General features: G+C 48.9%; 1 protein-coding gene across 2 annotated transcripts in view; it reads right to left on the bottom strand.

Moving 5' to 3' along the window:
- The window catches only part of LOC117007989 (protein CEPU-1), a 350,616-nt gene that overhangs the window by 193,358 nt on the left and 130,845 nt on the right, over positions 1 to 26,413 (bottom strand). Inside the window, exon 1 of one of the 2 annotated variants that reach the window (XM_033081484.1) lies at positions 6,297 to 6,318. The exons of the other annotated variant lie outside the window; for it this stretch is intronic. Coding sequence (XP_032937375.1) covers positions 6,297 to 6,303 — 7 coding nt within the window. The 5' untranslated portion in view covers positions 6,304 to 6,318. Of the gene's footprint in view, positions 1 to 6,296; positions 6,319 to 26,413 lie in introns of those variants that run through there. 2 annotated transcript variants of the gene reach the window in all.

Here is a 26,413-nt window from a genome sequence, read left to right as displayed (position 1 = left end):
AAAAAGAAGTGACAATCATCAGCAAAAGATGTTTCCCTCATCTAACATTGCAGAGAATTAAAGTGCTGAGCAGTTGTGACAGGTGCTGTAACAGCAGCATTCATTATCAGGTTGGTTCTGTTCAGTGCTCCTCACTCACGTGCTCCTCCCTGGAGACTGCATTGCTCCTGCTTTACTCCAGCTTTACTCCAGTTTTACCCCTGCTTTACTCCTCCTCAGACATGGCACTGACTATGATGCCTCAAACCCAATGATTGATGTCACAGCATCACCACAGGAGTGGAGTTGAATGTCCCATCCTGCCAGGCCCTGGCAGCTGCTGTGTCACAGAACTGTCACAGAGTCCCAGCATGGTTTGGGTGGGAAGCAACCGTGGACTCCATCCCATTCCAACCACTCTGCCATGGGCAGGGACACCTTCCACTGTCCCAAATTTCTCCAAGCCCCATCCAACCTGGCCTTGAACATTTCCAGGGATCCAGGGGCAGCCACAGCTACTCTGGGCACCCTGTGTCAGGGCTGCCCACCCTCCCAGGGAACAATTCCTGACCAATATCCCATCCAGCCCTGCCCTGTGGCAGTGGGAGCCATTCCCTGTGTCCTGTCCCTCCATCCCTTGTCCCCAGTCCCTCTCCAGCTCTCCTGGAGTCCCTTTAGGCTCTGAAAGGGGCTCTGAGCTCTCCCTGAGCCTTCTCTCCAGGTGAGAGGGGCTCCAGCCCTTGGAGCTTCTCCATGGCCTCCTCTGGACTCGCTCTGATAAGTTCACACTCCTTCTCTCCTCCAGACACACCCAGGACCACCTTCCCTCTCCACAACCCACCTTCCTCAAGAGGCTTGTGTTACCTGAACACACTGAATCCATCAGTGCCACTGCAGGAGACCCAGCTGCCATGGACCAGCTGTACCTGTGACCTGTTCTCCCATCGCACACCTGGTGGAACAGCATCCACCCAGGGCATCTGGATGGCACAGAAAATGGTCTGTGCCCCTTTGTCTTCAATGTTTGACTAAAACAACAGCTGAAGATCTCTGGGATGGAGATGGAAATGTCAGGAGAGTTATTTCCCATCCATCTCTGGAGGAGAGCAGATCTCCTCACCAGTGGGCTGGCATTTTTCATGGATGAAGGGAGGCATAAACCACCCGAGCTCCAACCTGCACACGGATACAAATGAGCACGAGGTCTGCTGGTGCTCCCTGCATCCCAGGACCTGGGTGCTGAACACCACAGCCTCTATCTATCCACAGATATGAAGCTTTTCCTGCTCAAGACACTGCTTCCCACACTGGGCAGCTCGTGGGGGATTGAGGAGCAGCTCAGACTCCCTCGGGGAGGAGGTTAATTATAGCTACATCATCCCACCGTGGACACGCTGCAGCCGGGGACTGATGAGAAACCTCTTCCTTTCCCTTTGGATTGTAAAGATGAACATATTTAATCCCTCCTGTGCTATTCACAGAGCCCTGCTAGCCCGAGAAGATTCATGGCTGGTTTTTCACAGTGCTGCTCTTCCTGCTAACGATGCCCTTCCCGCTAATATATGCCGGATGGGATTCGCATTAGTCAGGAAGGGGCACCATAAAAAGGCACACACAGAAGAGGAGAGGAGCTTGCAGGCAATAAAACACCTGGGAGAAGCACTGCCATCAGAGAAGCAAGCCTTGGTCCCCCCAAAAAGGCTCTGCCCTCTGTGCTGAGCCACCCCACCGCCAGCAGAAACTCTTCCTCTCAGCCTACCAGGAATTTTATATCCCCTTTCCAGAGGCTGCAGCAGGTATGGGATGATGATACAGGTGGGAAATCCAGATCCATCCCCATCCCTGGGGAGGTCAGCATCACCCTGGGAGTCCTCCTTCTCTGTCCCTGCCCAGCTTTCCTGAGCAAAAGCTGAGGTTGGAATAAAACATCACTTTCCTCCTTTGAAATATGTATCCCAAGCCAGCAGAGGGGGAAAAGCCAACAGGAACAGGCAGAGGGTTGTAGGCACAGCCAGTGTGGATGCTGAAGGTGCAGGTTGTGACACAAGACTGTCCCCAACACTGCAGGGAATAATCCAACACCTGTGAGAGGACAGAAATTCCCTTTCTGTGGCCAGATGGCAACAGCAACAAAAAAATGTTCCCTCCCACAAGAATGGGGAAAAAAAAGAGCAAGAAGAACCAGGAGCAACCTTTAAAAAGGTGCGCTGTTTCTTTCCGCTTTTTAAATGGCATCATATCAAAACAGCCCATAAAAAATGAATCTGAGTGTGTTTTGTAAATTATAGATTAGCCAGGAGCAATGCTCCACTACAAAGCTCGGTGCCAAGTTGCAATTCCAGCAGCGTTTCTGCCGAGCCCACTGGGCAGGAGGTCACAGCAGTCGTAGCAGTGTGCTCTCTCTGTATTATTATTATTCTGATGCAGAAATAAGACTGGTGCTCTACACAAGGCCAGCGAGTAGGGGAAGAGAAGGTGGGTAGTGGTGGATGGAAAGGAGCAAGGATGGGGCTAAAATTGTTCTTTATTCCCTTTATCTTGCCCTGACTAACTGAAGGTACGTGTCATACACAGCAGGGTGGAAAAGAAATCTTTCCTCTGCCTTCCCCCTTTGAGTCCATCTCTGTATAATCTCAGATATTCTTGCAAAATCAAGGCCTTATGACTGAGTGGGAGGGAAACTACTGCTCTAAATACATAGTTTTGGGCTGTGAAGCTGAACAAATGCCTGTATCTCTGGCTTGTGAGCAATCCTGGGGATGGAGTACACGATGTGGTACCCGAGTGGAGATCACTGACGTGATCTGCTGCGTTTGGGGTTTTATTTCACTCTTCTCTGCAGGTATCAGACTGAAGAGGTTAATATTAAAGGCACCTCATGCCTTTAGAAAGAAGGTCTGAAAAATAGGTAGATTTGGGATTTCTGCTAATTTCTAGGGAGCTTTGATTTCTCCTCCTTTGTTTGGCAATTCTTTCTGAACACCGGTAGCAAAATTGGCCAATTACCATAATTGGGTCACCCCTAAAGACTGTGATAGACACCTAGGGCAACCTACCAGAGAGAATCTGACTTATGGCTCATTATTAGCAAGAACTTGACAGGTTATTTCAGTAACAGGCAGCAAAGGCAGCAGAGCAAAGGCACTGGGGAGAAGCTGGGGGCCGTGCAGCCGGCGGGGCTGGAGAGTTGGCTCAGCCACTGCCAGTCCCACAGTGTCACCATGGGCACTGCCCTGGGGCTCAGGATGGGGGCACAGGGTTCTCTGTGCAAGGCTGAAAATGCAGAAAATCCCATTTATCCAAAGGTTGGGTAAAATGCTTTGGGTTTTAGCTTTTATATTTTTCAGAATCTCTGCTGCTTAGTGCGTAACTCTGAAACTTCATGTGAGATGTTAGTTCTCTTCACAGAGGAGTGACAAAATAATTATTTTCTAGCTAGAGAATGAAAGACAACTGGTACCCCAACAGAATCAACAGTGAGGGAAAGGGGGTGAGCCAGGGACTGAGACTTCATAGCCTGGGGCTGTGCTTGGATAATTGACCCCAAGATGTAGATGAACCAAAACTCATAGAAGTATAAAACTCGTGACCAGGATCCATCTGGGATTTGATTTGGGTGTAGCCCGAGCCAGGCTCTTGCACTGCCCAAGGTGGATCCTTTCAATAAATATCTATTTTATTCCTTTTGTTCTGTCTAGTCTCTGATCCAGCTCAGCCTTTCCAGGCAGCAGGTGCTGCACATTCAGCTTGGCAGAGTGGTGACTTGTAGGTGACACCAGGATCCCAAACAACAGAGAGCTCTGCTTCATCCAGATCTGTGCTTTATCTGTTTTTGGAATTCTTTTAGTATTACAAGGCTGGCTGCTGGGTTTTGTGGTGAGGAGACTGACTACCAGATCCTTGCCCATCTTTGGCCTCAGTGCTCTTGAATCAAAAATGTCATAGAAACACAGAATATCCTGAGTTGGAAGGGACCCACAGGGGTCACTGAATCCAACTGCTGGCCCTGCACAGGGCAGTCACAAGGATCCCACCATAGCAATCAAGTAATCAAGTGTTTGTCACTACCTATGTGGGGATGAGTGAACACACTCCCTTTGTAACCACAGCTCATAGGAGGAAAGAAGTGAATATTGATTTCTGACTGCACTCCTACAAGACTCCTTCAAAAATCCCAACTCCCGACTTCCTGCTGCCATGCCGCAGCATTTTGCCCCAGCAGTATCAATCCTGGATGAATTTCCTTGCTGGGATCCCTTCCAAGGAAGGATCCTGCTCCCCCTTCCTGCACCACCACTATTAGCACTCAGCAAATGCATCTTTATCCAAGGCATGCACAGGCAGACAGCTCTACTGAGGAACATCTCCCTCTCCCCAGGCTGCTGAAGGACTGTGGAATCAGGATGGAGCAGATGTTTTAAGGACTCCATAAATCCGTGAAGATAAAAAAACCACCCACCCAGCACTTTCTAACAACCCCCCGTGCTGCCGGGCTGGCGCATCAGAAATAAATACAGCCACCCACAGAAAGCTGGATAAATCTCTGCATTACATTCCAGATATATTATATATATTTATATATATATGAGTCTGTGCATATATATATTTTTAATATATATATGTGTGCGTACACATACAAGAATACTCGTGTTTTTTAAAGACTAAATTTGCTAAATTTAGACCATTATGACTAAAAAAAATCTTCTTTCCACTCCCCCATCTCTTCTTTTCTCCCATTAATCTGAGCAGCTCGTGTCCCTCTGTCCCCTCCCTCCCATGGCTGTCGTGACTCCCCAACTCCCCCCCACCACAATCATCTCCCCCACTAACTCCTCACCAAACTCCAATGAGTTTTTCTAATTAGAGTAATTAATTTTCTGCCCAAGTTAATAAGACTGTCTGCAGTTCAGAAATAATTGGGCTTCCCAAACAGCAATATTCCCTCCCTTTCCCCCCTCTCTCCTCAGTGAGTGACGAGAGGGCTCCTTAATAACTCAAACTCTGTTTTTCACCCGATGGTTTTGCGTTTCCAGCGTTATTTAGTTTTTCCATTAACGCTCCAACACCAGCCTTCCCCTGCCTGGGGGACACAGGAGGGAAGTGTGTGCTGAGGGATGCTCTAGCACACAGAGGATCCCTTCCAACAGGCAATAAATCCCTTTGGGAATCCACAAGCACCACTCCTCCCATGGTACCAACCAGCAGGTGGATTTCCCCACACCAAGCTTGGCTTTTCCCCTGCAGAGTATTCTGGAGTTGGGATTGATTTGGGTGCTTGGTGCTGTGAAAGGACATTCTGCCATGAGGAAACTCTCTATTATATCCCCCAGGTAAGGTTTTTCTAGAGATAAGACCCTACAACACATTCCATGAGGGCCTGAGGAGTTTTTCATTCCTCTGGGACAAATTTGCAGGCATCCCTTGGGGACAGAAGGGTGAACACAAACCCTGCAGCCCTCCGGTCCTCTAAAGCCTAAACTAGCCTGAATTTCCATGCAGGCACCACACTTCAGGATGCTAAACCTGGCTAAATGTATTTTGCTGGTGGGAAAGGATTCAATAGCATCACAGGTGCTGGAGCTCCCAGGTGGGGCTGGAGCACTGGGGGTCAGCATCTCCCATCCCTGAGCCTGAGCATCACACAGGCTGAAGTTGGGAGGTCAGACAGGACAAGCCTCCAGAGTTAGCAGCCAAAATTAAATACTAAAGCAGGTTCAGGAGAGAAAAAAATTGTGCAGAATTGTGACAGCACAGGAAAAAATATCTGTGTTTTAAAAGCATTAATGGAGCAGGCAATTCAACAACCTTCACCCGAAAGCACCCAAACACTTCGACTTTATAAAGGAAAATGGTTCAGTGACAATGAAGTTCAACATTTCAGTGAAAAAGGCCTGTCAGGTTTGGAGCAGAGTGAATCAGGCCATCAGAAGAGGCAAATTCACATCCACCCTGACTCAGTGCCGAGGCAGAGGAGAGCAGAAGCTTTGTGTGGCTTTTATCATACAAACCTAGACTGAGGGATCCCGGCTCGATGGGATGGCAGGGCTGGAGCGAGGATTTTGTGTCTGACACCCTCAGAGAATCTCCTCCAGCTGGAATTTTGGCTGGTGCCACCCAGAAAGTCGGAGTAGATTATAGCAATGAGCTGTCCTGGCCTTAATTCCCTGAAACGGGCGTCCTGCCTCTCACTCCCTCCGCTAATCAAATAAAAGAAAGAAGATAAAATGCCAACCACAAACGAGAGATTTGCAGCTGGGGGATCTAATTCCAGGAGTCTGCAGGCCATAAAAAGAAGGGATCCATTAGCATCCACTTACCTGCCATGATGAAGTGACCGCGATAAAGTGCACAGGATTAAATAAATTTAAGTGAATCCCCTGACGGCATTTTTATGGGATTGAAAGAGGTTTTATCCACTCGCAACCTCTATCCTCGGAGGGAACTGATTCAATAAAAACCAAACCCACTTCATCTAGCAGGAAGGAAAAAAAAAAAAGACACAAAAACTCCGCAACGTTTACAGAGTCACTAAAGCAGTCAGGGAAAAAAATTAAATATAGGGCAAATCCCTGAGTGGGAGAAATGCGCAGAACTGTGCTGCTACAGCTCAGCTCCATCATTTTAACTTCCAACTTTTAATGCTTTCACTCCCTGGGGCAGGAGCAGTCGGTCCCTGCTGCCAGGCACCTTGCAGCTCCCACAGCATTTGGAGTGGGGGGGAAAGAAAAGGATTTTATAGAGCACCCTTTGCTCTAGCTCCTGAGATTCCCTCCTCTGTCCCTCCAGCTCAGCACCTTAATTGCCCCTGGTATCCAACTCCAAAGCAGCCTGGATATCCAAACTCCCTTCACCCTCCTCTCCCACAGCCAGGCCAGAAATAGGTCTGGCTCCCATCTGCCCACGAGGATGGGAATTAGCTCCTTCCCTGCTCACTGTTTTGTGCTGAGCTGTGCAAAGGGACGCTGCTGCTGCTGCCTGCAGATAACATCCTGCTGCTCCCTGAGGATGGAGATGCCATTTGCCATCCAACAGCCTCCATCTGCTGCCACAGCCCCTGTGCATTCTGACATCCCAAATACTGATATCCTCAACACTGACATCCCAAACACTGACACCCCAAACACTGACATCCCAAATATTGACATCCCAAATACTGACACCCCAAACACTGACATCCCAAACACTGATATCCCAAATATTGATATCCCAAATATGGATATCCTGAACATTGACATCCCAAACACTGATATCCCAAATATTGATATCTCAAATATTGATATCTCAAATACTGACACCCCAAACACCCACATCCCATATACTGACATCCCAAACACTGACATCCCGAATATGGATATCCTCAACACTGACATCCCAAACACTGACACCTCAAACACTGATATCCCAAATACTGATATCCTGAACACTGACACCTCAAACACTGACACCCCAAACACTGACACCCCAAACACTGCTATCCCAAATACTGATATCCTGAACACTGACATCCCAAACACTGATATCCCAAATACTGAGCATCCTGAACACTGACATTCCAAACACTGACATCCCAACACTGACACCCCAAACACTGATATCCCAAATAATGAGCACCCCAAATACTGAGCATCCTGAACATTGACATACTAAACACTGACATACCAACACTGACATCCCAAACATTGATATCCCAAACACTGACATCTCAAACACCAACATCCCAAAAATTGGCATCCCAAATATTAAGAACCCCAAATACTGAGCATCCTGAACACCAAACATCCCGAACAATGAGCACCCTGAACACTGACATCCCAAACACTGACATCCCAAATACAGAGCATCTGGAACACCAAACATCCCAAATACTGAGCATCCCAAACACTGAGCATCCTGAACACAGAGCACCCCAAACATTGACACCCCAAACTTGAAACAAAAAAGCAAGCATCCTGAATACCAAGCATCCCAAACCCCAATCATCCCAATCACTGAGCATCCCACATGCTGAGTAACCCAAACACGGAGCATCCTGAATGCCAAACTCCCTGAAATGCCAAGCATCCTAGACACTGAGCATCCTGAACATCAAACACCCCAAACACTGAGCATCCCGAACTCCAATCATCCTAAACAGAGAGCATCCTGAATGCCAAGCATCCTGAATGTTGAGCATCCCAAATGCAAAGTATCCCAAGTTGTGAGCATCCCAAATACTGAGCAACTCCAACACAGAGCATCTGAACACAGTGCATCCCAAACATGGAGCATCCCAAACACTGAATATCCCAAACACCAGGCATCCCAACCCAAATCCCAATCCACAAGCAAAACAACACTGCCTGGAGCCCTGAGCCTTTTCTCCCACGTGTCACTGTGGCCTCAGTTTCCCCAGGTGGAAGCCAAGTTTGGCACAGAGGGCACTGTCTCTGCCATCTCAGCTCTGAAAGGGAATTTGTTTCCAGCAGCATGGCCTGGGATTCAGTTTGAGGCTGCCAACCCCTGGAAAACCCCACAGACTTCAACCAGACCAACCCTTTCCTGCAGAACAATGACACCATTCCAAGTCAATGCATTTCACAGTGAGATGCCTGTGAGCAGAAGGAGCAGGTCCCAGGGCAGGTGTTGGACACCTCTGCTGTCCCAAACAGGGACATTTGGGATCCTTTCCACTCCAAAGACGGAGCTGAAGGTCAGCAGAGCAGTGCTGTGCCCTGCCAGAGCCACACATCCTTCAAGCATCCCCGCACCCCTCTGCATCCTGCACCTCCAACCCTGCTGAGGACATTTGGGATTGCAATCAACCCCACTGCACCCATTTATCTGCCCCTGGATCTCCCTCTGGGATTTCCCTTCCAGAAGGGTTTGGTTCCTCCTACCCACATCCATCTCTCACCCACCCAGCACTCTCAAATTTATCTGCCCCAAATGCATAATTTAACTCCATCTTTTAGAGTCTCTCCACTCTCTCCTGAATGATCCAGGGGGTTCAGAGCGATGGGGCTGGGGAAGGAAAAGCTCCAGGAGTTCCAGCAACAGACTCCAAAAGTCCACAATGAAAAATAATCCATAAATCTGGACCCAAATAACCAGTGATAGAAATTCCTATCACAGGAAGGAAAATAAGGATTAGAAGCTCCTCGGAACAAAGGCATTTTCCTCGGATGTACATGAGAGTGGGGGAAAAGCCATTTTAATTACTGATCAAAAATAAATGACTTGCATTTGCCAGGGCTTTTTTATTATTATTATTATTTTCGAAATTACTTTTGTAGAATGACTTAAACTTATTAATATATTTATAAGGAAAGAAAACACCCATAAATGCTTGGAATACTGAGCCAAAGTATTAATTAATATCAAATTACTCATGGTTACTCCAGCTTGATACTAAATATTGCTCCCCTATTATGTGGAGGATGGACAAAAATCTTTTGCAGCTGTTAATTATTTCAATTATTAATTTTACTTAATAATTCATATCCCTTTCCCGACCCCCTGGAGTATGTTACAGTATCTACATTTCTTCCTCTCCTTCTCCATTTCCCCTTAACTCCACTTTCAGCAAGACAATCCATCACTCACAAGGTTACTGGCTTCAGGAGAGAGGGGTTTTTATTATTGTTATTATTATTATTATATTTTATTTTTTTATAATCGGCAGTCATTTCCTCTGAGAAATACCCCCAGTAAATACCTGCTCTAGAGAAATGATAATAAATCCTTAAAGGTGAACTTAGCTGCTTTTCCACTTGTGTGCTGCCTTTAAAGAATAAAAAAGTAATACGTCTTAAAAAAACCTAAACCCACCCTCTGAGAGCCCAAATCCTTCCTAGTACATACATGGAGAGTGAATTACGGATAAATCCACTTGAAAGTCAAGCAGGGAGGATTTTTTTAAGCACTTTTTAGGTCTGGATTAAGGTTCTCAGCATCGCCCAAGGCTGTGCTCAGCCCACGGATCCTTCCCAAGCCCAGGTGACAGCACAGAAAGGGAAACTGAGGCACAAGGAAATGAAATTTGTTTATGAATTTGTGTTGCCCAGAGCAGCTGTGGTGAAACACTTATCTTAAAGAAATCAGGATTTTAGTTAGAAGTTAGAAGAAACTGGGCTTGAGATTGTTACCTGAAACTTCAATAATTGATTGCCTGTCAATTTATGTTTGCTGAGCTGTGCTTGCAATGGAAAGGATGAAACTGGTAGGTAGGGCCAAAGAACACAAACAATTGCAACCAGAAACTCATTCTTTGCAAAACTGGAGTTGCCCCAAAAGCCATTTGTGTTGTCATTGATAGAAAAGGTCAGGGTGAGGAAGACTCACCTTACTGCCTCCTTTTGAGACCCCTCCCCACAAAAATGAGCCCAGACTTAATTCAAGAAGCCAACCACGCTGCTTAATTGCCATTCCAGCTAATTACCATGGGAAGCAGGGGTGGGAGGGGCTGGTGTTATGAATATGAATTTGTTTGAACCTTTTGTCAATAAACAGACCCTGTGACCACCTGGAATTTCACAGTGTGTATTGGGGGTTACCCCACACTGCTGCCCAGAGCTGAATAAACATTCACTTTGTAACTTTAAATTGTTAGAGAGTCTTTTGTCCTCACAGTTGAGTATTGGTGTTAGACCAATACTCATATTTTGGTAAATCACTGGATCCCTGGCAGTGTCCAAGCCAGGCTGGACAGGGCTTGGAGCAGCCTGGGACAGTGGGAGGTGTCCCTGCCATGACAGGGGGTGGAATGGGATAAGATTCCAACCCAAACCAGTCCAGGATTCTGGGATTCTGGGATTCCCACATCTTCCCATCACACAGAAGCTGCTGGGAGCTGTGGAACTGCTGGGGCAAGTCCAGGGGAGATCACAAAGGAGCTCCAGAGGCTGGAGCACCTTTCCTGCACAGACAGGCTGGGAGAAAGTGCTCAGCTGAAGAGCAGAAGGCTCAGGAATACTCAGAGCCACTTCCAGTGCCAAAAGGGGCTCCAAAAGACTTTGGGCAAGGGATGGAAGGACAGGACAATGGGAATGGCTTCCACTGCCAGAGGGAAGCGATAAATGGAATATTGGGAGGGAATTGCTCCTGTGAAAGCAGCAAGGTCCAGAGCAGCTGTGGCTGCCCCTGGATCCCTGGAAGGGTCCCAGGGATGCTTGCAGCTACCTGGGATAGTGGAAGGTGTCCCTGCCCAGGGCAGGGGGTGGGACTGGAGGGAACTTCAAGGTCCCTTCCAACTCAAACTATTCTGGAATTCTGTGATTCCCACATGTCTCACTGCTGTTTTGAAGGGATCCCTTTTCCATAGGCATTCCTCATTAGGTGAATGCAGCCTTTAAAATACAAAAGGTTTTTTTAAAAAAATTATGCAGTTGCAGCCTTTTTCTATATTTCCCTCTTTTCTCCCTGTTTTTAAGCGCTCAGCAGCTCCCTTTTGGAGCTTTTGTGTGTAACCACCCCGAACAGAGACTTACTTCAAAGCAAAAATGAAAATTGGGAGTACAGCAGGACTTCCTACCAGCTGGAGCATCAGGAAAAATGCCTTGGCTTTGGAAGCAGGTGAAAAAAATATTGCACGGACAAAGGTGTGAAGCTCCTGAAAAAAATCCCTGCCACCTTCAAAGGGAAAAGCTTGCAAAAAAATGGGGATGGAGGGGGGAATTGAAATTTTAAAACATACACATTCACATTCCTATACATCTATTTTTCCATGAAAGAGTTTAATCCTACAAAAACTTGTTGCATTTGGGGCCGCTGGGGTTCAGGGATGTCACAGAATTTGGGATTGATCCCCAGCTGGTGCCACCAAACCATTTCCTGCTCATGGATGCACACAGTCCTGCACACTCCCATGTGCCTGAGTTTGTCTGGAAATTATTTCCAGATCAAAAGGAACCTTTTTAATGACAGAATAGAAATGAGGGTTGGTGGAGGATGGAGAAAAGGATGAAAAACTTGGCAGCCTCAGGATATTTCTTGCTGTCAAGGGGATCCATAAATCTGATGTGGTTTTGGGGAGGAGAAAGGAGGAATTTGGTGTTAACTCTGGGGCAGAGTCCCGAATTTGATTCCAGACAGGAAATGTTTAGGGAGAAACAAGAGCTCCACACTCCAGCACACACAAAATAAAAGCCTCATCTATTAATCTTCTCCCTTGATCTAGAGGAGAGAACTAAAATGACACTTGATGCTCTTTGCTCAGCTCTGGAGGGCAAATCAAATCCCAAATGAGGGGAGTAGCAGCAAGATGAAAAATAAACAGGAGCATTGTTGGTTTGGAGTTGCTTCTGGGAAGGGGAGAGGGGACAGGTCGTTTTCAAAACATGGGTTATTTCTAATTCATCTCTTAAATATGGTGAGTAACAAAATCTGATTATTTTGGTGGGTGGCCTGGATTATTATCTGGGTGGCCTGGATGGCCTTTACATATTTTCCAATAGGACAACAACAGTTTAGAGCCTAAATCTGACAGCTGAGTGCCTGATCCTCTTACTGAGCCCCAAAAGTGCATTGCTTTTCTGGGGATGACTGAGTGCTTGGCAAGAACAACCCAAGCTTCTCTCCCAGCCCTGTCAGGCAGCAGGTAAAAAATCAGTGCCATTTTAAACAGCTGGGTAAACTGGGGCAACAAAAATGGGAAACAATTTGTCCATGCTGGCTCAATAATGTGCTTATAAAAGGAATCCAAGACCACTTTTCCCATCTATCCACTAAAGCTCCCTCCCTCCCTGAGCAGCTCTGAATAACTGTGTCACTTTTCCTGCAATTTGCAGAGGCCACACGCTGTTCCTCTCTTCCCCTCGCTCCCACTGATTGGCATTTCCATCTCCAGGACGTGGTGTTTTTCCATTCTCCCAGGGAAATGGGCTTCTGAAGGGGCTCTGCCTTGTTCTGCACACTGAAGGGGTTGGAAGGTGGAGGGCAAAGCCCAGCAGGCACAGAGGGAGCAGGGAGCAGGCACAGCCCCTGCTTGGACCCAAACCTAAAGGAAATCTGCATTTTCCTCCAGTTTCTCCCTTTTTTTTCCCTTTTTTCACACACACCTTGCAGTATTGCAGTGGGGATCCCATTCCTGCAGTGCTGCTCCCACCATACCCCCACCTTCCCACCACCCTGTTGATGCAAGGAACCAAATCCTGATCTTTTCTCCCTGCATTAAACCCCACAGCTTTACTTTTTCCTGCTGGGTACAACCTAACTGGATACAACCCTAAAATAAGAATTACCCCAGAGTTTTCTGCCTCTCCAGCACAGCCCCAAACCTGCTCCCTAAGAGGGGATAATGTGCACTGCACCAAGATCATCATCCAAACTGAGCTCTTCCAGCACACACACCAACAAACTGAGCCCACACACCTCCTCCAGAGCCACCTTCCTTTAAGGAAAGGGCTGGGTTTTGTTAGCTGGATCTTTTTTTAATTCCCCCTCTTTTTCCTCTTAGGCCTGAATGGTTTAATGAGCGTCCTTTTGACCTAGGAAACTTGGTTTTAATTTTCATCCCTTTATCCAGAGAACAATGTGTCCTGGGGGCATCTTTGAGCACAATGTACACTTTCATCATCAAAACAAATGCTAGAAATACCCATCTGCCACGGTATCAGAGCGTGTTGGCTCACTGAGCCGGACACCGCTTAGGGGACAAGGGAGGCTTTTACTCTTCTCAAAGTCATGAGTGCTCCCTCTAAGCTCTTTAGCATTAGAGATTCCTGTGGAGATGGGTATTAGAAGCTCCATTTCTTTTTTCCCTAGTCAGGAATGATGGGGGATGGAGCGCTCTTTGGAGATTTCTGCTCCTCTGGGGGAGAAAATAAGGGAGGATTCTCTGTCACTCATCCCAGCAGGTGCCTCGGAGGGTCTCAGGAGTGCATTGTTCCTGGGAGATGCTGCTCAGAGGGAGGCATGCAGCAGCAAGCTGGGTCCAAAGTCAAGGACTCAGCTCTGAGCTGGAGGTTACCCAGGGTGGGCGAGCATCCAGCAGGGCTCCAGCTCAGCTTTCTGTCCCCACAAGGGGGTGACAACTCTCTCTGATTTATTTTATCACAGAATCTCTGAATAGTTTGGGTTGGAAGGGACCTTAAAGATCATCTCATTCCCTCCACTGCTACAGGCAGGGACACCTTCCACTAGACCAGGGTGCTCCAAGCTCTGTCCAACCTGGCCTTGGACACTTCAGGGGCAGCCACAAATTTTTGGACCCCCTGTACCAGGACCTCTCCACCCTCTCCTGGGTCAGGATCTCCAGCTGATGTGCACCAGCTCCACTCAACACCATCCACTATCCAGACCTTCTCAGACCTTCCCAATTTCACCCCCAGCATCCCATTTCACACCATGACACTGAGTTTTTTAGGATTTTGCCCTTTCCCCAAACCCACCCTCAAAAGAGGTTTGTCAGCTACAGTTTCCTCTCTGTTCCAGACTGGAATAATTTGGAATAACTTATAATAATAGTAAACATAGTGCAAACAACAACAAATCAAACCTGCTTTGTTACTCCCCAGGCACACACATTTGTCTTCCAAGCGACAAAGTAATCACATTTTTGGTTCTAATTTATGACATGCATTTCAGTCAGTGCCTTGGGGCGTTATCACAAGTCACAGCCCCAGCACGAACAGGAGGAATCCAGGCTCTTAAATCCTCGCCTCCTTTAGCTTCTCCACCTGCCAACAATCCCAAAGACATCCTTTCCTCTGTTTGAGCTGATTGCAGCAGAGCCCAGGGATGGTGTCCCACCTCCACAGGGAAGAATTGAGCCAGCCCTGTGGAAAGGGGCATCACAAAACCTGCTGAAAGCCAGGCTTAAGCTGTGTTTAATTGCCTGAGGAATTTGCATGGAAAAGCCAATTTTTACCTGTAAGCTTTTATGTCCTCCTTTCAAACAGCTTCAGAACATAATGTCCATCATTACTGTTTATGGGACACCGACACACACACAGAGAAAATATTGGAATATGGAAAAATACAGAGAATTCTCCTCTCTGCCATGGGTTCTTCCCAGCAGCCACCAGTCACCCAGGCAGCAGCTGGAACAAGTAGTGAGGAGCAGCTGCAGAGAGGGATGAGCAGCTGGATCTTGGGGGAATTTGGGGCATGGCTCAGTACCTTTCTAGCTGAATTTGGAAGGATGGAATGGGAAGGTACAAGGCTCCTGGAGGGGTATTGTTGGACCTGCCCAGCCTCTCCATCCACACTGAGCAAGCATCAGAGCTTCCATGAGAGATCTCCATGCTCAGAGCACTTCCATGGGGGAAGACAATGGTTTCCCCTTGTTTTGACCAGGAACCCTTTAAGCTGCTGGGATTTTCACGTGGCAGGTGCCAGTTTGTGCATACCCCAGGGAAGCACAGTCACCTCTCCATCAGGCCAGAACAAGCACCAAGGCCTTGCTGGGAAAGGGGAAGGAAATGGATGGGGCTGAGATTTCCTCCCCCAAGATAGCACCAAGAGAAATCTCTGCTGCAAAGCAGAATAATCACATTTCTTGCCAAGGAGCACAAGGCTTTTGGCAGGTCGGGGATGGATCTCAGGAGCTGACACGTCTCTCTGCCGTCTACAGCTGATGAAGTGTCAAATGAGATGGAACAGAAAGTGAGATCCATCTGGGAAAGCTCCAACAAGCTGATTGATACCAGGAGGAGGAGGAGGAGGGTGAGATGGCTGCAGCACCACAGGGACCTGCTGCTGGTTGCTCCCACACTCAGCAAGGGGATGCTGAGGGACACTCTGGAGATGGCCAGCCCCGAGCATCTCTGTGACTCCTGAGCACCTCTGTGACTCCTCCTCCTCCTCCTCTCCTGCTGACCAGAGCAGGGAGAGAGCAGCCTTGGTAATTGCCAGAGCAGTCAGCAGTGACAGCAGTCATAGTCCTCAACACAAACAGCAATGATCATTAATTACTGTCCTTATTCATTAGTGTGAAGGGGGTCCCTGGGCAGGCTCCTCTGGAGCTGACAGGTGGCTCAGGGGTGAGCAGGCCCAGAGCTCTGCAGGAGAGCTGGCTTTAAAAACTCAGATTAACACTGGGTTTTCAGCAGTGCAAGAACAAGGGGAGGAGGGAAATCTGTGCCTCTCATCACTGGCACCTCAAATCTCTGCAGTTCCTGGGCCAGGGCTGCAATGGAAATGGGGTGGAGATGTGCTGGAAGAGCAGTAATTCACCTCAGGGGCACTGGGGGATGAAATGAAGCTACACCCCACAAGATATGGGACAGCTGGCAAAGGGGAGAGAACACATCCCCTGACCTTGCCCACAGCATCTGCATCCCATAGGGATTCATGCAATTAGGGAATTTCCAGCCTGACCCTTGAACTGTCACAGTTTCCTCCATTCCAACAGAGCACGAGGGTGACCTTCATGATGTAAAGGATGTCTTTTCCTAAAGGACCTTATGGAATTTAATCTGAATTACTGGGAATCTCCTTTCAGCCTAAGGACAGACCTATCTGAGGGTCTGGGAAGGCAGGCAGTGAGACAAGGCACAAGATCCAGCACACAACCCAAAAGCCCTGCTCCCTGAAAGCCAGACACACACAGCCTTGGGTGCTGTGTTCCACGATACCCCTTAACAGGATCAGCAAAACAGGGCCAGAATATAAAATACAGCTGCTTTGGAGATCACAAAAAATACTTAAATCTGCATTGGCTCCTCACCTCTAGGGGCCTGTGAACTGGTACACTCTATCTGCTTATTTAGCTGATCCTGTTAAAAAGCTATCAGAATAAAGCAGAGAGGGGGAAAGAAAGAGAAATCTTCCTTGTGTGAACTGAGCCAGAGAAAACTTTCCCTCTAGCAAGACTCTGGCAAAAATCCCAGTCCCACTGCACTGGTGCTTTGAAATACAAACACGAGGATCTGCTGGCCCTAAAAAGCAGTTTCCCACTGCCCCAGGGCTCACTGCCCACGAGAAGTCCTGGAGACATTCCTTGGAGAAGCAGGGATGATCTTTACAGCCTGCACAAGGAAAAGTTCAGAGATAAGGCGAGAGGGAGATGTGAGGAAGCAGGAGCATCCTGACTGCAGGGAAGTGTCCAGGTGAGTGCCTTGGAAGGAACAAAGCACCACAGATTTTGTATCTGACCTGGAAATGCAGCTCCCTATGCCCATCCCTCTGTCAGAGCTGGAGCAGAGCCCGAGGGCAGTGGCAGGAGGATTTTGTCACAGAAAAACATCGGGAGAGCTGGGATGGGGGAGCACTGCCACACTGGGGAGAGATGCTCAGCATCCTGAGAGACATCACCCAGGGACTGTGCATGAGGGACAGGCAGAAGCTGCCTCACACAGAGCTAAAACCAGCAGGAAAAGGCAAAAACAGAGAAAAACACAAAGGCAAGGTACAAAACAAGCTTTTGTCTGCTTTGAATAAATTATCCAGCTCTGGTGGGAGGCAGGAGGGGCAAATTCCTGCTCTGTAAGGGTCTGCTGCCCACCAGGTTTATTCCAGCTGCTGTCACCCAGCTCCTACCAACCTGCTGCTCCTGACTCTTTTATTCAGCATCCATAGTTTGGTCAGGTTTATGCATCAAAGGCAATAAAGCAAAGAGCTGAGTGAGGTGTGAGAGGCACAGCAGGGTGACAGGGCTGCCAGAGCCCTACACAGGCCTGGGATCATTTCATGGCAAAACAAAGCCACTTCTCCAGCATCTCCTGCTGCCCTGCCTGGAGCCCAGCAGCAAATTTCAGTGGAAATAAAAACAAAAGGCAAATCCCAAAGGGTACTTAAAGGATTCCCTAATTTCCTGTGGAGAGATGGGATCTGCTGGCTGAAGGACCAGCAAAATGTGAAGGGATAAATAAGAAGTCCATTCTGCATAATTCCTAAAAGAGGAGAGTTCCTTATCCCCTTGGACACATTGGACAATACCCAAACATGGCTTCAAGCCCCCCATATCACCCTGACAAAATCCTCACATTTCCCACTTAGATGGAGTCCAGAGCCTCAGGCCCAGATTCTGGACCTGTGTCAGCAGCTCCTGCTGCTCACAGGCAGTATTCCAGCAGATCATATTCCTGGGACACTTTGGAGAAATGGAGGGATCCACCCTGAAAGCACCAACACATCAGCAAATAAACTTCATTTTGTTTGAATCCTTAAAATCAGTAAGTCTGCCTTAAGGAGAAAGTTAATAGCAATATTTCAGGACAAGTGAGATTTTGGGGCACAGCTTGTTCAGTACGACCCTAAATCCCTGAAACAGAGTTGGAATTAGCTCTTAAATGTAACCACACTATTCCTGCAGGGAGACACACTGCAGAACACCCAGGCTGGCCAGGCAGTGACCAGGACTCATCCTGCCTGGTGACCAGGACTCATCCTGCCTGGTGCTGTCCCCATTCCTGGGATGGGATGGGATGGTGGGAGATGCTGCTGGCACTCAGAACCAACTCAGCCCCAGCTGGTCCCCCCAGATGGGAATAAAATGGAAAATCCTGCAGCCCTGGCACTCACCACACCCCACGTGGGAGCTGGAGATGGCAGCACTGCTGCCTCCAGCCCTGACCTTTATTTTCCATTAATGGACCCGGCTGAGTGTCGGCTGTGTTTGAAGCTGCATAAAATGAACTGAAAATAAGAGGGATAAACAGCAGCAGTTAAGGTTCTTTCTCCACTCCCACACTCCCCTCTTTTTTTATTATTTTTTTTTCCTGGAGCAATGCTGAACCAACAGTAGCAAAGTTACTGACACACAGCGAGGTGCTTGCAGGCACAGCTGACTTGTTGGGAACCAGCTCCCTGCTGCTGCCTAAGCAGGGAAGACAAACCCAGGGGAAAGTGGCTCTGCAGGGGGAGTTCTGTGAGTCCCCAGATGTCACAAAGCATCTGGTTCAAGTGTGAGCAGGACAGGGCCAGCCCACCCCTCTCCACAGCAAAATGGAATGAAAAATAAGTGAGGATCCCAAGGGCTGGAAAGGGAAGGCAAGGAATGGGAAAGCGATGCTGAGAGTTGATTAACTTTACACTGACATTCCGTGCCCTGAGCAGGTGTCATCCAAGCATGGATGCAATTTCCCACTCTAACTGAGGGATTTCACCCCCACTGCTCCTGTAGGGCACAGAGCATCACCTTTTTGGTGAAGCCTATACAGAAAAGAGGATCCTCTTTAGGAAGGAATTCCTCCCTAGGAGGGTGGTGAGGCCCTGGCACAGGCTGCACAGACCAGCTGTGGATGCCTTGAGCACTCCCAAGGATGCCTGGAAGTGTTCAAGGCCAGGTTGGACAGGAATTGGAGCATCCTGGTCTAGTGGAAGGTGTCCCTGGATGAGCCTTAGGATCCCTTACAACCCAAACCATTCCATAATTCAGTGATGATTCTCACATACGATGCCCATAAGCTCCACACCAAGAAGGAACAGGAGCTGGAGGGCCCCAGTGGGAAACACCACCACCAGAAAAACTCTCATTTGGGCTTTGCCACACCCAGATTGCCATCAGAGGGAAAGAAGCCAGCCCAAAACTTTTAAAAACATTAACCTTCGCTGGTATTTGCAGAGTAAACAGGGAACTCACACAAATTAAATGGCAATGTGTTGCTTCCTTCTGCTATTCCAGTTTTAGGAATGCAGGTTTAGGATTCCAGTGCATGCTGTGCTAGGCTGCTAACCCTTTAATTCTTTAAATCCAAGCTCATCTCTCAGCCAGGCCTTTAATTTAAATTTCTCTGGATAGTTGCCCCATGTTTAATAAATAACTATTGACTATTTAAAGAGCACCTGGGCTGAGGTTTCCCACCTCAGGCTGGGTACACACACACAAACACACAGTGCCTATTACTGCCTTATTAAACCTTAGTCCTAGGCAAGAGCTTAATAGCCACTTGCTATTTAATTAGCCAGGGAGTTCAGGGCTTATTGGGGGGAAAAAAGTAAATACCAGCAGGACTGTAGCTCTGACAGCTCTGGGAAATGGCTTTTCCTTTCCTTTTGCTATCCACAGAGGAAATGGCATCCATGGCCAGCATCAAGGATGGATCAGAGAGTCCCAGAATAGTTTGGGATGGAGGTAACCTTAAACCTCATCTCATTCCACTCCCTGCCAGGGGCAGGGACACCTTCCACTATCCCAGGTGGCTCCAAACCCCCTCCAGTCTGGCCTTGGACATTTCCTCTTTGGGTGACCTGTTCCAGTATCTCAGAGACGTGGGGAACACAGGATGGTGCCTCCCTCTGTCCCCTTTGATCCAGCACGGTGGGGGCTGATAAACCAGTGAAAAAAATGCAGGCCACCACCTGTGGGGCCACCACCATAACCAGGACAAGGGGATCACCCACAAAAGCAGACACTGAGCACCCATCTACACAAAAATCCATCCCAGGGCTGTGGGCTGTGTGTACACTCCTAAATCCCCAGGGGAGCACTTTAGCTCCTGTGCTTTGCAGCAGGTGACACGTGTGACTCCCCTTCCCCCAGACTCAGCATTCCCATAACTCACACTGCACGTCAGATATTCAAAGGTAAGCTTCCATCAGGATCCAGGAGGATTTATCTCCCTGGGCTCCCATTAAGGGTAATAGGATGAAGGCAATCAGCCCCATACATTCCACTTTGGCCAGTATAAATTCCTTCATTTCATTAGATCTCTGCTGCAGTCATGGCAAGGAATGAGCAGGGATGGGGGAAAGGAAAAGAAGGGGAAGAAGAGGAATGTAAAACACTCCAGGCTGCTTCTAGCTTTTCTTTTGTTGGGAAGGTGGTTGGGATTAGAATTGTAGAATCCCAGACTGGTTTGTGTTGGAGAGGATTTTAAATCTCATCCAGTTCCACCCCCTGTGCAGGGACAGCTCTCACTATCCCAGGCTGCCCCAAACCCCATCCAACCTGGCCTGGAACATTTCCAGCAATGGGGCAACCACACCTTCCCTGGGCACCTGTGCCAGGGCCTCACCAGCCTCACAGGAAGAATTCCTTCCTAATATCCCATCAAACCCTGCTCTCTGTCAATTTAAAACCATTTCTCCTTGTCTTGTCACCGCCTGGATTCGCGGATTCAGAGCTGGGAGGGTTCAAGGCAGCCTGCTACACCCTCTGGCATCATTCCCCTCTCCCAGTGGACACACATTCCAGGGGTTATTTTGGCCATTTCTTTGCAGGATTTCTGGCTGCTCGTTTGCTCCATCCCAGCGGACGTTGCCATCTGCCAGCGCGGCACCCGACAGGAGATTTTGTCAGCGCCACGGTCGGCGTCACTGTGAAGGTGACACTTTCCAGGGGGCTGGCTGAGGTTTGTGTCTGCTTTCAATTTATTCACAGAGCAAGTTAAAAATTAAAAAAAAAAAAAAAAAAATTCAAACACAACTAGAAGAGACTTTGTAAAAACAGCCATTACAAAACTCGAGGATTTCAGATGTTTTTATTGTTCCAGTGAGCCCCAGAGATAGCAGCTGAAATCAGGGCCCTGCTGTGCACTTCACAAACAGCAAAAACCGTGCCTCCCTTCAGGAAAGGGCTGTGTTTGCTCGGAGTTGCAGCAGACACAGGAGATTTGGTGCTAAGCTGAACGTCAGATGTCTTATCAGGCACTCACACCGAGAGATGTTAACTCTGAAACCCACTGATGGTGAGCTCAAAGTCACCGTGGTGTTTGAGTCTACTTGCTCAGCTACTCTCTGGTTGTGCCTCCCTCGGCCTTCTGCTTCCTCTCCAAGTGACAGGCCCTCAGCACCCCAAAACCAGCCCAAAGAGGGCGGTCAGACACCATCAATCCCATAAATTAACCTGCACAGAGCTGAGCGGGACACAATTAGCATGGTCCAACATCCTCTGCACCATCAGGTTCTCCTGCTCCTCCTCCTCCCTCTCTGGCTGGACACAGGCTCTGGACAATCTTTGCAAAGCTCCAGCAGCATTGAGCCAAGCCACCACTTTCCTGACACGACATTTGTTATCCCTACTTACCAACTTGGCTTCATTTTAAAGTCATTTGCACTGATTGCTCTGACTGCTGCCTTGGGTAGTCAATGACTTAGATTAACTAATCACAGCGCACAGAAAAATATTTTAAATGTATGTACATTCACCTAAATTCCTTTAATGTCCTGCTTTGCAGCATCTTGGTTTAAATGATGTCCACTTGTTCCTCTAATCTGACACGAGCTCAAAGAGCCTCGTGGCATCAATCCGCTCAATTCCCTTCAGCAATGTGTAAGCCCTCAATGAAGCCCCTTCTTAATCCCCTTTTTGCCAGTGATTACAGAGCTGGTGTCTCTAACTCAGCCTGGATCAGAGTCCCCATGTCCCCACCAAGCTGCCTTTGTTCTCCTGGCTGTGCAGTGTCGCTCCTGCAGCCCACAATAACCTCCCCTGGCGTGGTCTGGGACGGGGCTTTAATGCATTTACAAACTGCTCAGCCTTTGGGGAAGTTTGAACCCACGTATTTGAGAGTTTCAGGAAAAGCAGCAGACAAGAGAATTGTAATTTAAACACAAAAATAAGGGCAAATTGAAATTCTGAATTCAATTCCTGATTGTGGCAAATCCACAGTAGGAAATAAATTCTCTGAAGAAGAAGCTCAGCACCTCTCCCATCCCACTTCCACTCTCATTTTATCCCCCATTAAAATCATATTGCCATGCAGACACCCCTCTCCTTGCTCTGGAGGTGATGTCAGCTCTCCTGAGCTCACTCTGAAAAGTCATGGATACCTCTGGCTGCAGGGCTTGCACTGAGACTTAGCACAGAATTACAGCACCATGGAATGCCTTGGGTTGGAAAGGACCTTAAATATTCAACCTTTTGCCATGAGCAGGGACAAATTTCATTACACTGAGTGCCTGAGAGCACCATCCAACCTGGACTCATCCCCTCTCTTTCCATGTCCCTCATGTAGGTGGGAATATCAGGGCTATGGGCAGCAGGAAGGGGCTGTGGAGAAGGGAGGCTCTGAGGGCAGACAGACAAACAGCCAGGCACTCTGCTGGGATGGACTGTGGTGCTTTGGCATGCAACAGACTCCTTCCAGCCTTGGCACCGGGAGGAAAAGCAGCTGCAAGAGCCAGGGCCAGCTCTCCACGGGAAGAAACATGCCTTAGGCACAGGTCATAAACAAAAACAGGGAGAGGCTGCTCTGAGGAGCAGTGACTGCAGCTGGAGCAGTGACTGCAGCTCCAGTGACTGCAGCTGAAGCAGTGATTCCAGCTCCAGCAGTGATTCCAGCTCCAGCAGTGATTCCAGCTCCAGCAGTGATTCCAGCTCCAGCAGTGATTCCAGCTCCAGCAGTGACTGCAGCTCCAGCAGTGATTCCAGCTCCAGCAGTGATTCCAGCTCCAGCAGTGATTCCAGCTCCAGCAGTGACTGCAGTGGCAGCAGTGATTCCAGCTCCAGCAATGATTCCAGCTCCAGCAATGATTCCAGCTCCAGTAGTGACTTCAGCTGCAGCAGTGATTCCAGCTCAGCAGTGATTCCAGTTCAGCAGTGATTCCAGCTCCAGCAGTGATTCCAGCTCAGCAGTGATTCCAGCTCCAGCAGTGATTCCAGCTCCAGCAGTGATTCCAGCTCCAGCAGTGACTGCAGTGGCAGCAGTGATTCCAGCTCCAGCAATGATTCCAGCTCCAGCAATGATTCCAGCTCCAGCAGTGACTTCAGCTGCAGCAGTGATTCCAGCTCAGCAGTGATTCCAGTTCAGCAGTGATTCCAGCTCCAGCAATGATTCCAGCTCCAGCAGTGATTCCAGCTCCAGCAGTGATTCCAGCTCCAGCAGTGATTCCAGCTCCAGTGACTGCAGCTCCAGCAGTGATTCCAGCTCCAGTGACTGCAGCTCCAGCAGTGATTCCAGCTCAGCAGAGCCTGATGGCAGGAGAGCAAACAAAAGGCTGACCAGCAGGAGCCTGCTCTGCCCACGGTTTGTGCCAGCCAGGAAGGGCTGTGCCCAGCACTGCCAGGCAGCTGCTCCTCAAAAGGGAGGGGAGAGGGCCCAGGCATCCCAGGCATCAGGTGGAAGAGGAGGAGGAAGGACAGGAGGAGGAAGGAGAGGAGATGATGCTGTTTTGTTGTTTCTTCGAAGATGCTCTGTGTGTTTGCACAGGGGGAAGGGACAATGCAGAGCTGGCAGGAAAAGCAGCCCACACCTATAAGGAAAATTCCTGAGGGTGCAGCCTGGGGATACAGTGGAGGCACCCTGGGATGCCCATGAGAGGTGCAGTGATTTTCCACGCAGCAGAATCAATTCCAGTGATTCTCCATGCCTGGCAGCACTGGAGAACATCGTCTCACCCCTTCTCCAACCAGCCTTTCACCGTTCCCATTTCCAACCCCATCAGCACTTCCCAGTGCTGCAATGAGTTCTGTCCAGCCTCAGAGACTTGCAGGTGGGGTTGGAGAGGACTCAGTGTGAGCCACAGGTCTGAGGGGACCACAGAGCATGGGAGGGAGAAGAGCAGGAGGGCCAAGCTGAGCCACCTGCACAGCCACTGCATCCTGGACTGAGGATGCTCAAGGTTAGGGAAGAGTTGCAGCTGCAGAAATCATGTTCTTCCAAATTATCTCTTCTTTTTTCCCAAATCTTCAGAACAAACCCTGGGGTGAGGGTGAGGATGTGGCAGGTTGAGGGCAGAGAGGATGGCAGGGTGAGGGAGGGGAGGATGGTGGTGTGATGAAGGATGGTGGGGTGAGGGAGGGGAGGATGATGAGGTGAGGGAGGGGAAGATTATGAGGTGAGGGAGGGGAGGATGGCAGGGTGAGGACAACAGGCTTTTTCCACGGCTCGTTTTCGCCATCTAGTGCTCAGCTCCCTCTTCCATGGAAAAGCAGCCAAAACACGGATTATTTCACAAGTACAGAGCTGTGCAGAATAAAACCACTGCATTTCCAAGTCTGTTCAGATCTGGTCCCTGTGTACCTGAAGTCCCAGAGCACGACATGGTCATAAATTATCATATTTAGGTAACTTTGGAGTATTTTTTCGCAAGAGAACAAAACTGAGCCGTCCCAGATTGGCACAGAACAGGTCCGGAGAGAACAGAGTTTTCAGTCATGACACCTTGCTTTCTCCTCCTGCTTCCCATGCTTCTTTTCCTTGGCTTTGAGAAATGACTGTGTGTTCCTCAGTTTCCCCAAGCACAGGAAAATGTCTCTCTTTAACAACACAGGGAAAATTATCTCTTGTCATACCTCATCGGTATTCTGGGAATCACAAGGGAGGGAAGTTTGCCAATATCTTCTTGAAGGATAAACACCCGAATACAGAATGTTTTCCATGAGATCCGAAATGCAAATGAAAAGCAGATTTTTATGTACATAAAATCATGTACAGCATGGCCCACATCAACCTAGACATTTGCTAACTCAAAAATAATAAAATTGATAGGGAAAGCACAACGAGTAAAACACTGGAGCAGGATGTCCAGAGAGCTGGTGCACTCTTCATCCCTGGAAGTGTTCAAGGCCAGGCTGGATGAGGCTTGGACCAACCTGGCTTGCTGAATTAGAGACCTTTGAAGGTCCCTTCCAACCCAAACTATTTTACAATTCTACAATCCCCTCTGGGGAGGAGCACCAGGGATGCTCTGAGCTGAGCAGACAGAACAGTCCCAGCCCCACGAAGAGCTGCAGCAGGAACCACACGAGGCAGAAAGTGAAGAACCAGAGCTCAGCTCAGCACACTGAGCCCATTTCTCTCTCTGTGGGACTGCTCTGCTGCTGCAGGCAAGAGGAGGTGGGGAGATGTCCCCAAAGTGCCACCAGGCTGCTGTGCCGTGCCGCAGGAGGGCATTGCCATCTGCTGACAGGTTGCAGCCCTGCAGGCTCCTGCAGCATCCCTGCCTGCTCCTGCTCCCCTCCAGGCCCTGGGGATGGAGCCCAGCATCCCATGGAATCCCCCATTCCAGGCAGGATGATGCTCCTGGCCCAGCTCCATCCCGGCAGGCTGAAGGCAGCCTCATCCACCAGCAGTGGCTTCTGCTCACGAGTGAATAATCAGCTTATTACAGATTCGGATAGAAAATCATAATATTTGCTAATCACAATATTAATTTCTTGCTAATTGGCTGCCTGATGGCACAGGCAGAGCAAGGGGGCACCAGCTGGCTGCCGAGGCAGGGCCTTCCCTGGCTGCTGCACAGCGCCCGAGCTTTTGGCTTCCTCCAGCAAACTCGGGTGCACAAGTCAAGTCCCCAGCCCACAGGATGGGAACAATCTGCAGTTTTCTTCTCAGATGGATCCTCACCCTTCACTGAAACTGAGGGCAGGAGGAGGGGAAGGGGTTTGGACAGGGAAACTGAGGCATAAACCCAGCACCCGATAGGGAACAGGAGAGGAGCAAAGCAGAGCAGCCAGCAGCTCTGAGCAGCGTTTTGACTCTTGCACCCTGATTCTTTGCAGCACCCCATCATGAAGCCAGCACTGCAGTCCTTCATCCCACTCCAGAACTGTCCCCGTGTCCTCTCCCTCAGGGACAGGGGCTTGGGGAGAAGGGGGGAGCACTTCACAGGTAACCCCTCTGCACGGAGC

This window comes from Catharus ustulatus, chromosome 28 (assembly GCF_009819885.2).
Source record: "Catharus ustulatus isolate bCatUst1 chromosome 28, bCatUst1.pri.v2, whole genome shotgun sequence".
Taxonomy (NCBI): Eukaryota; Metazoa; Chordata; class Aves; order Passeriformes; family Turdidae; genus Catharus; species Catharus ustulatus.
The sequence above is the reverse complement of the archived record's forward strand: the minus strand, read 5'-3'. Positions and strand labels throughout refer to the sequence as shown.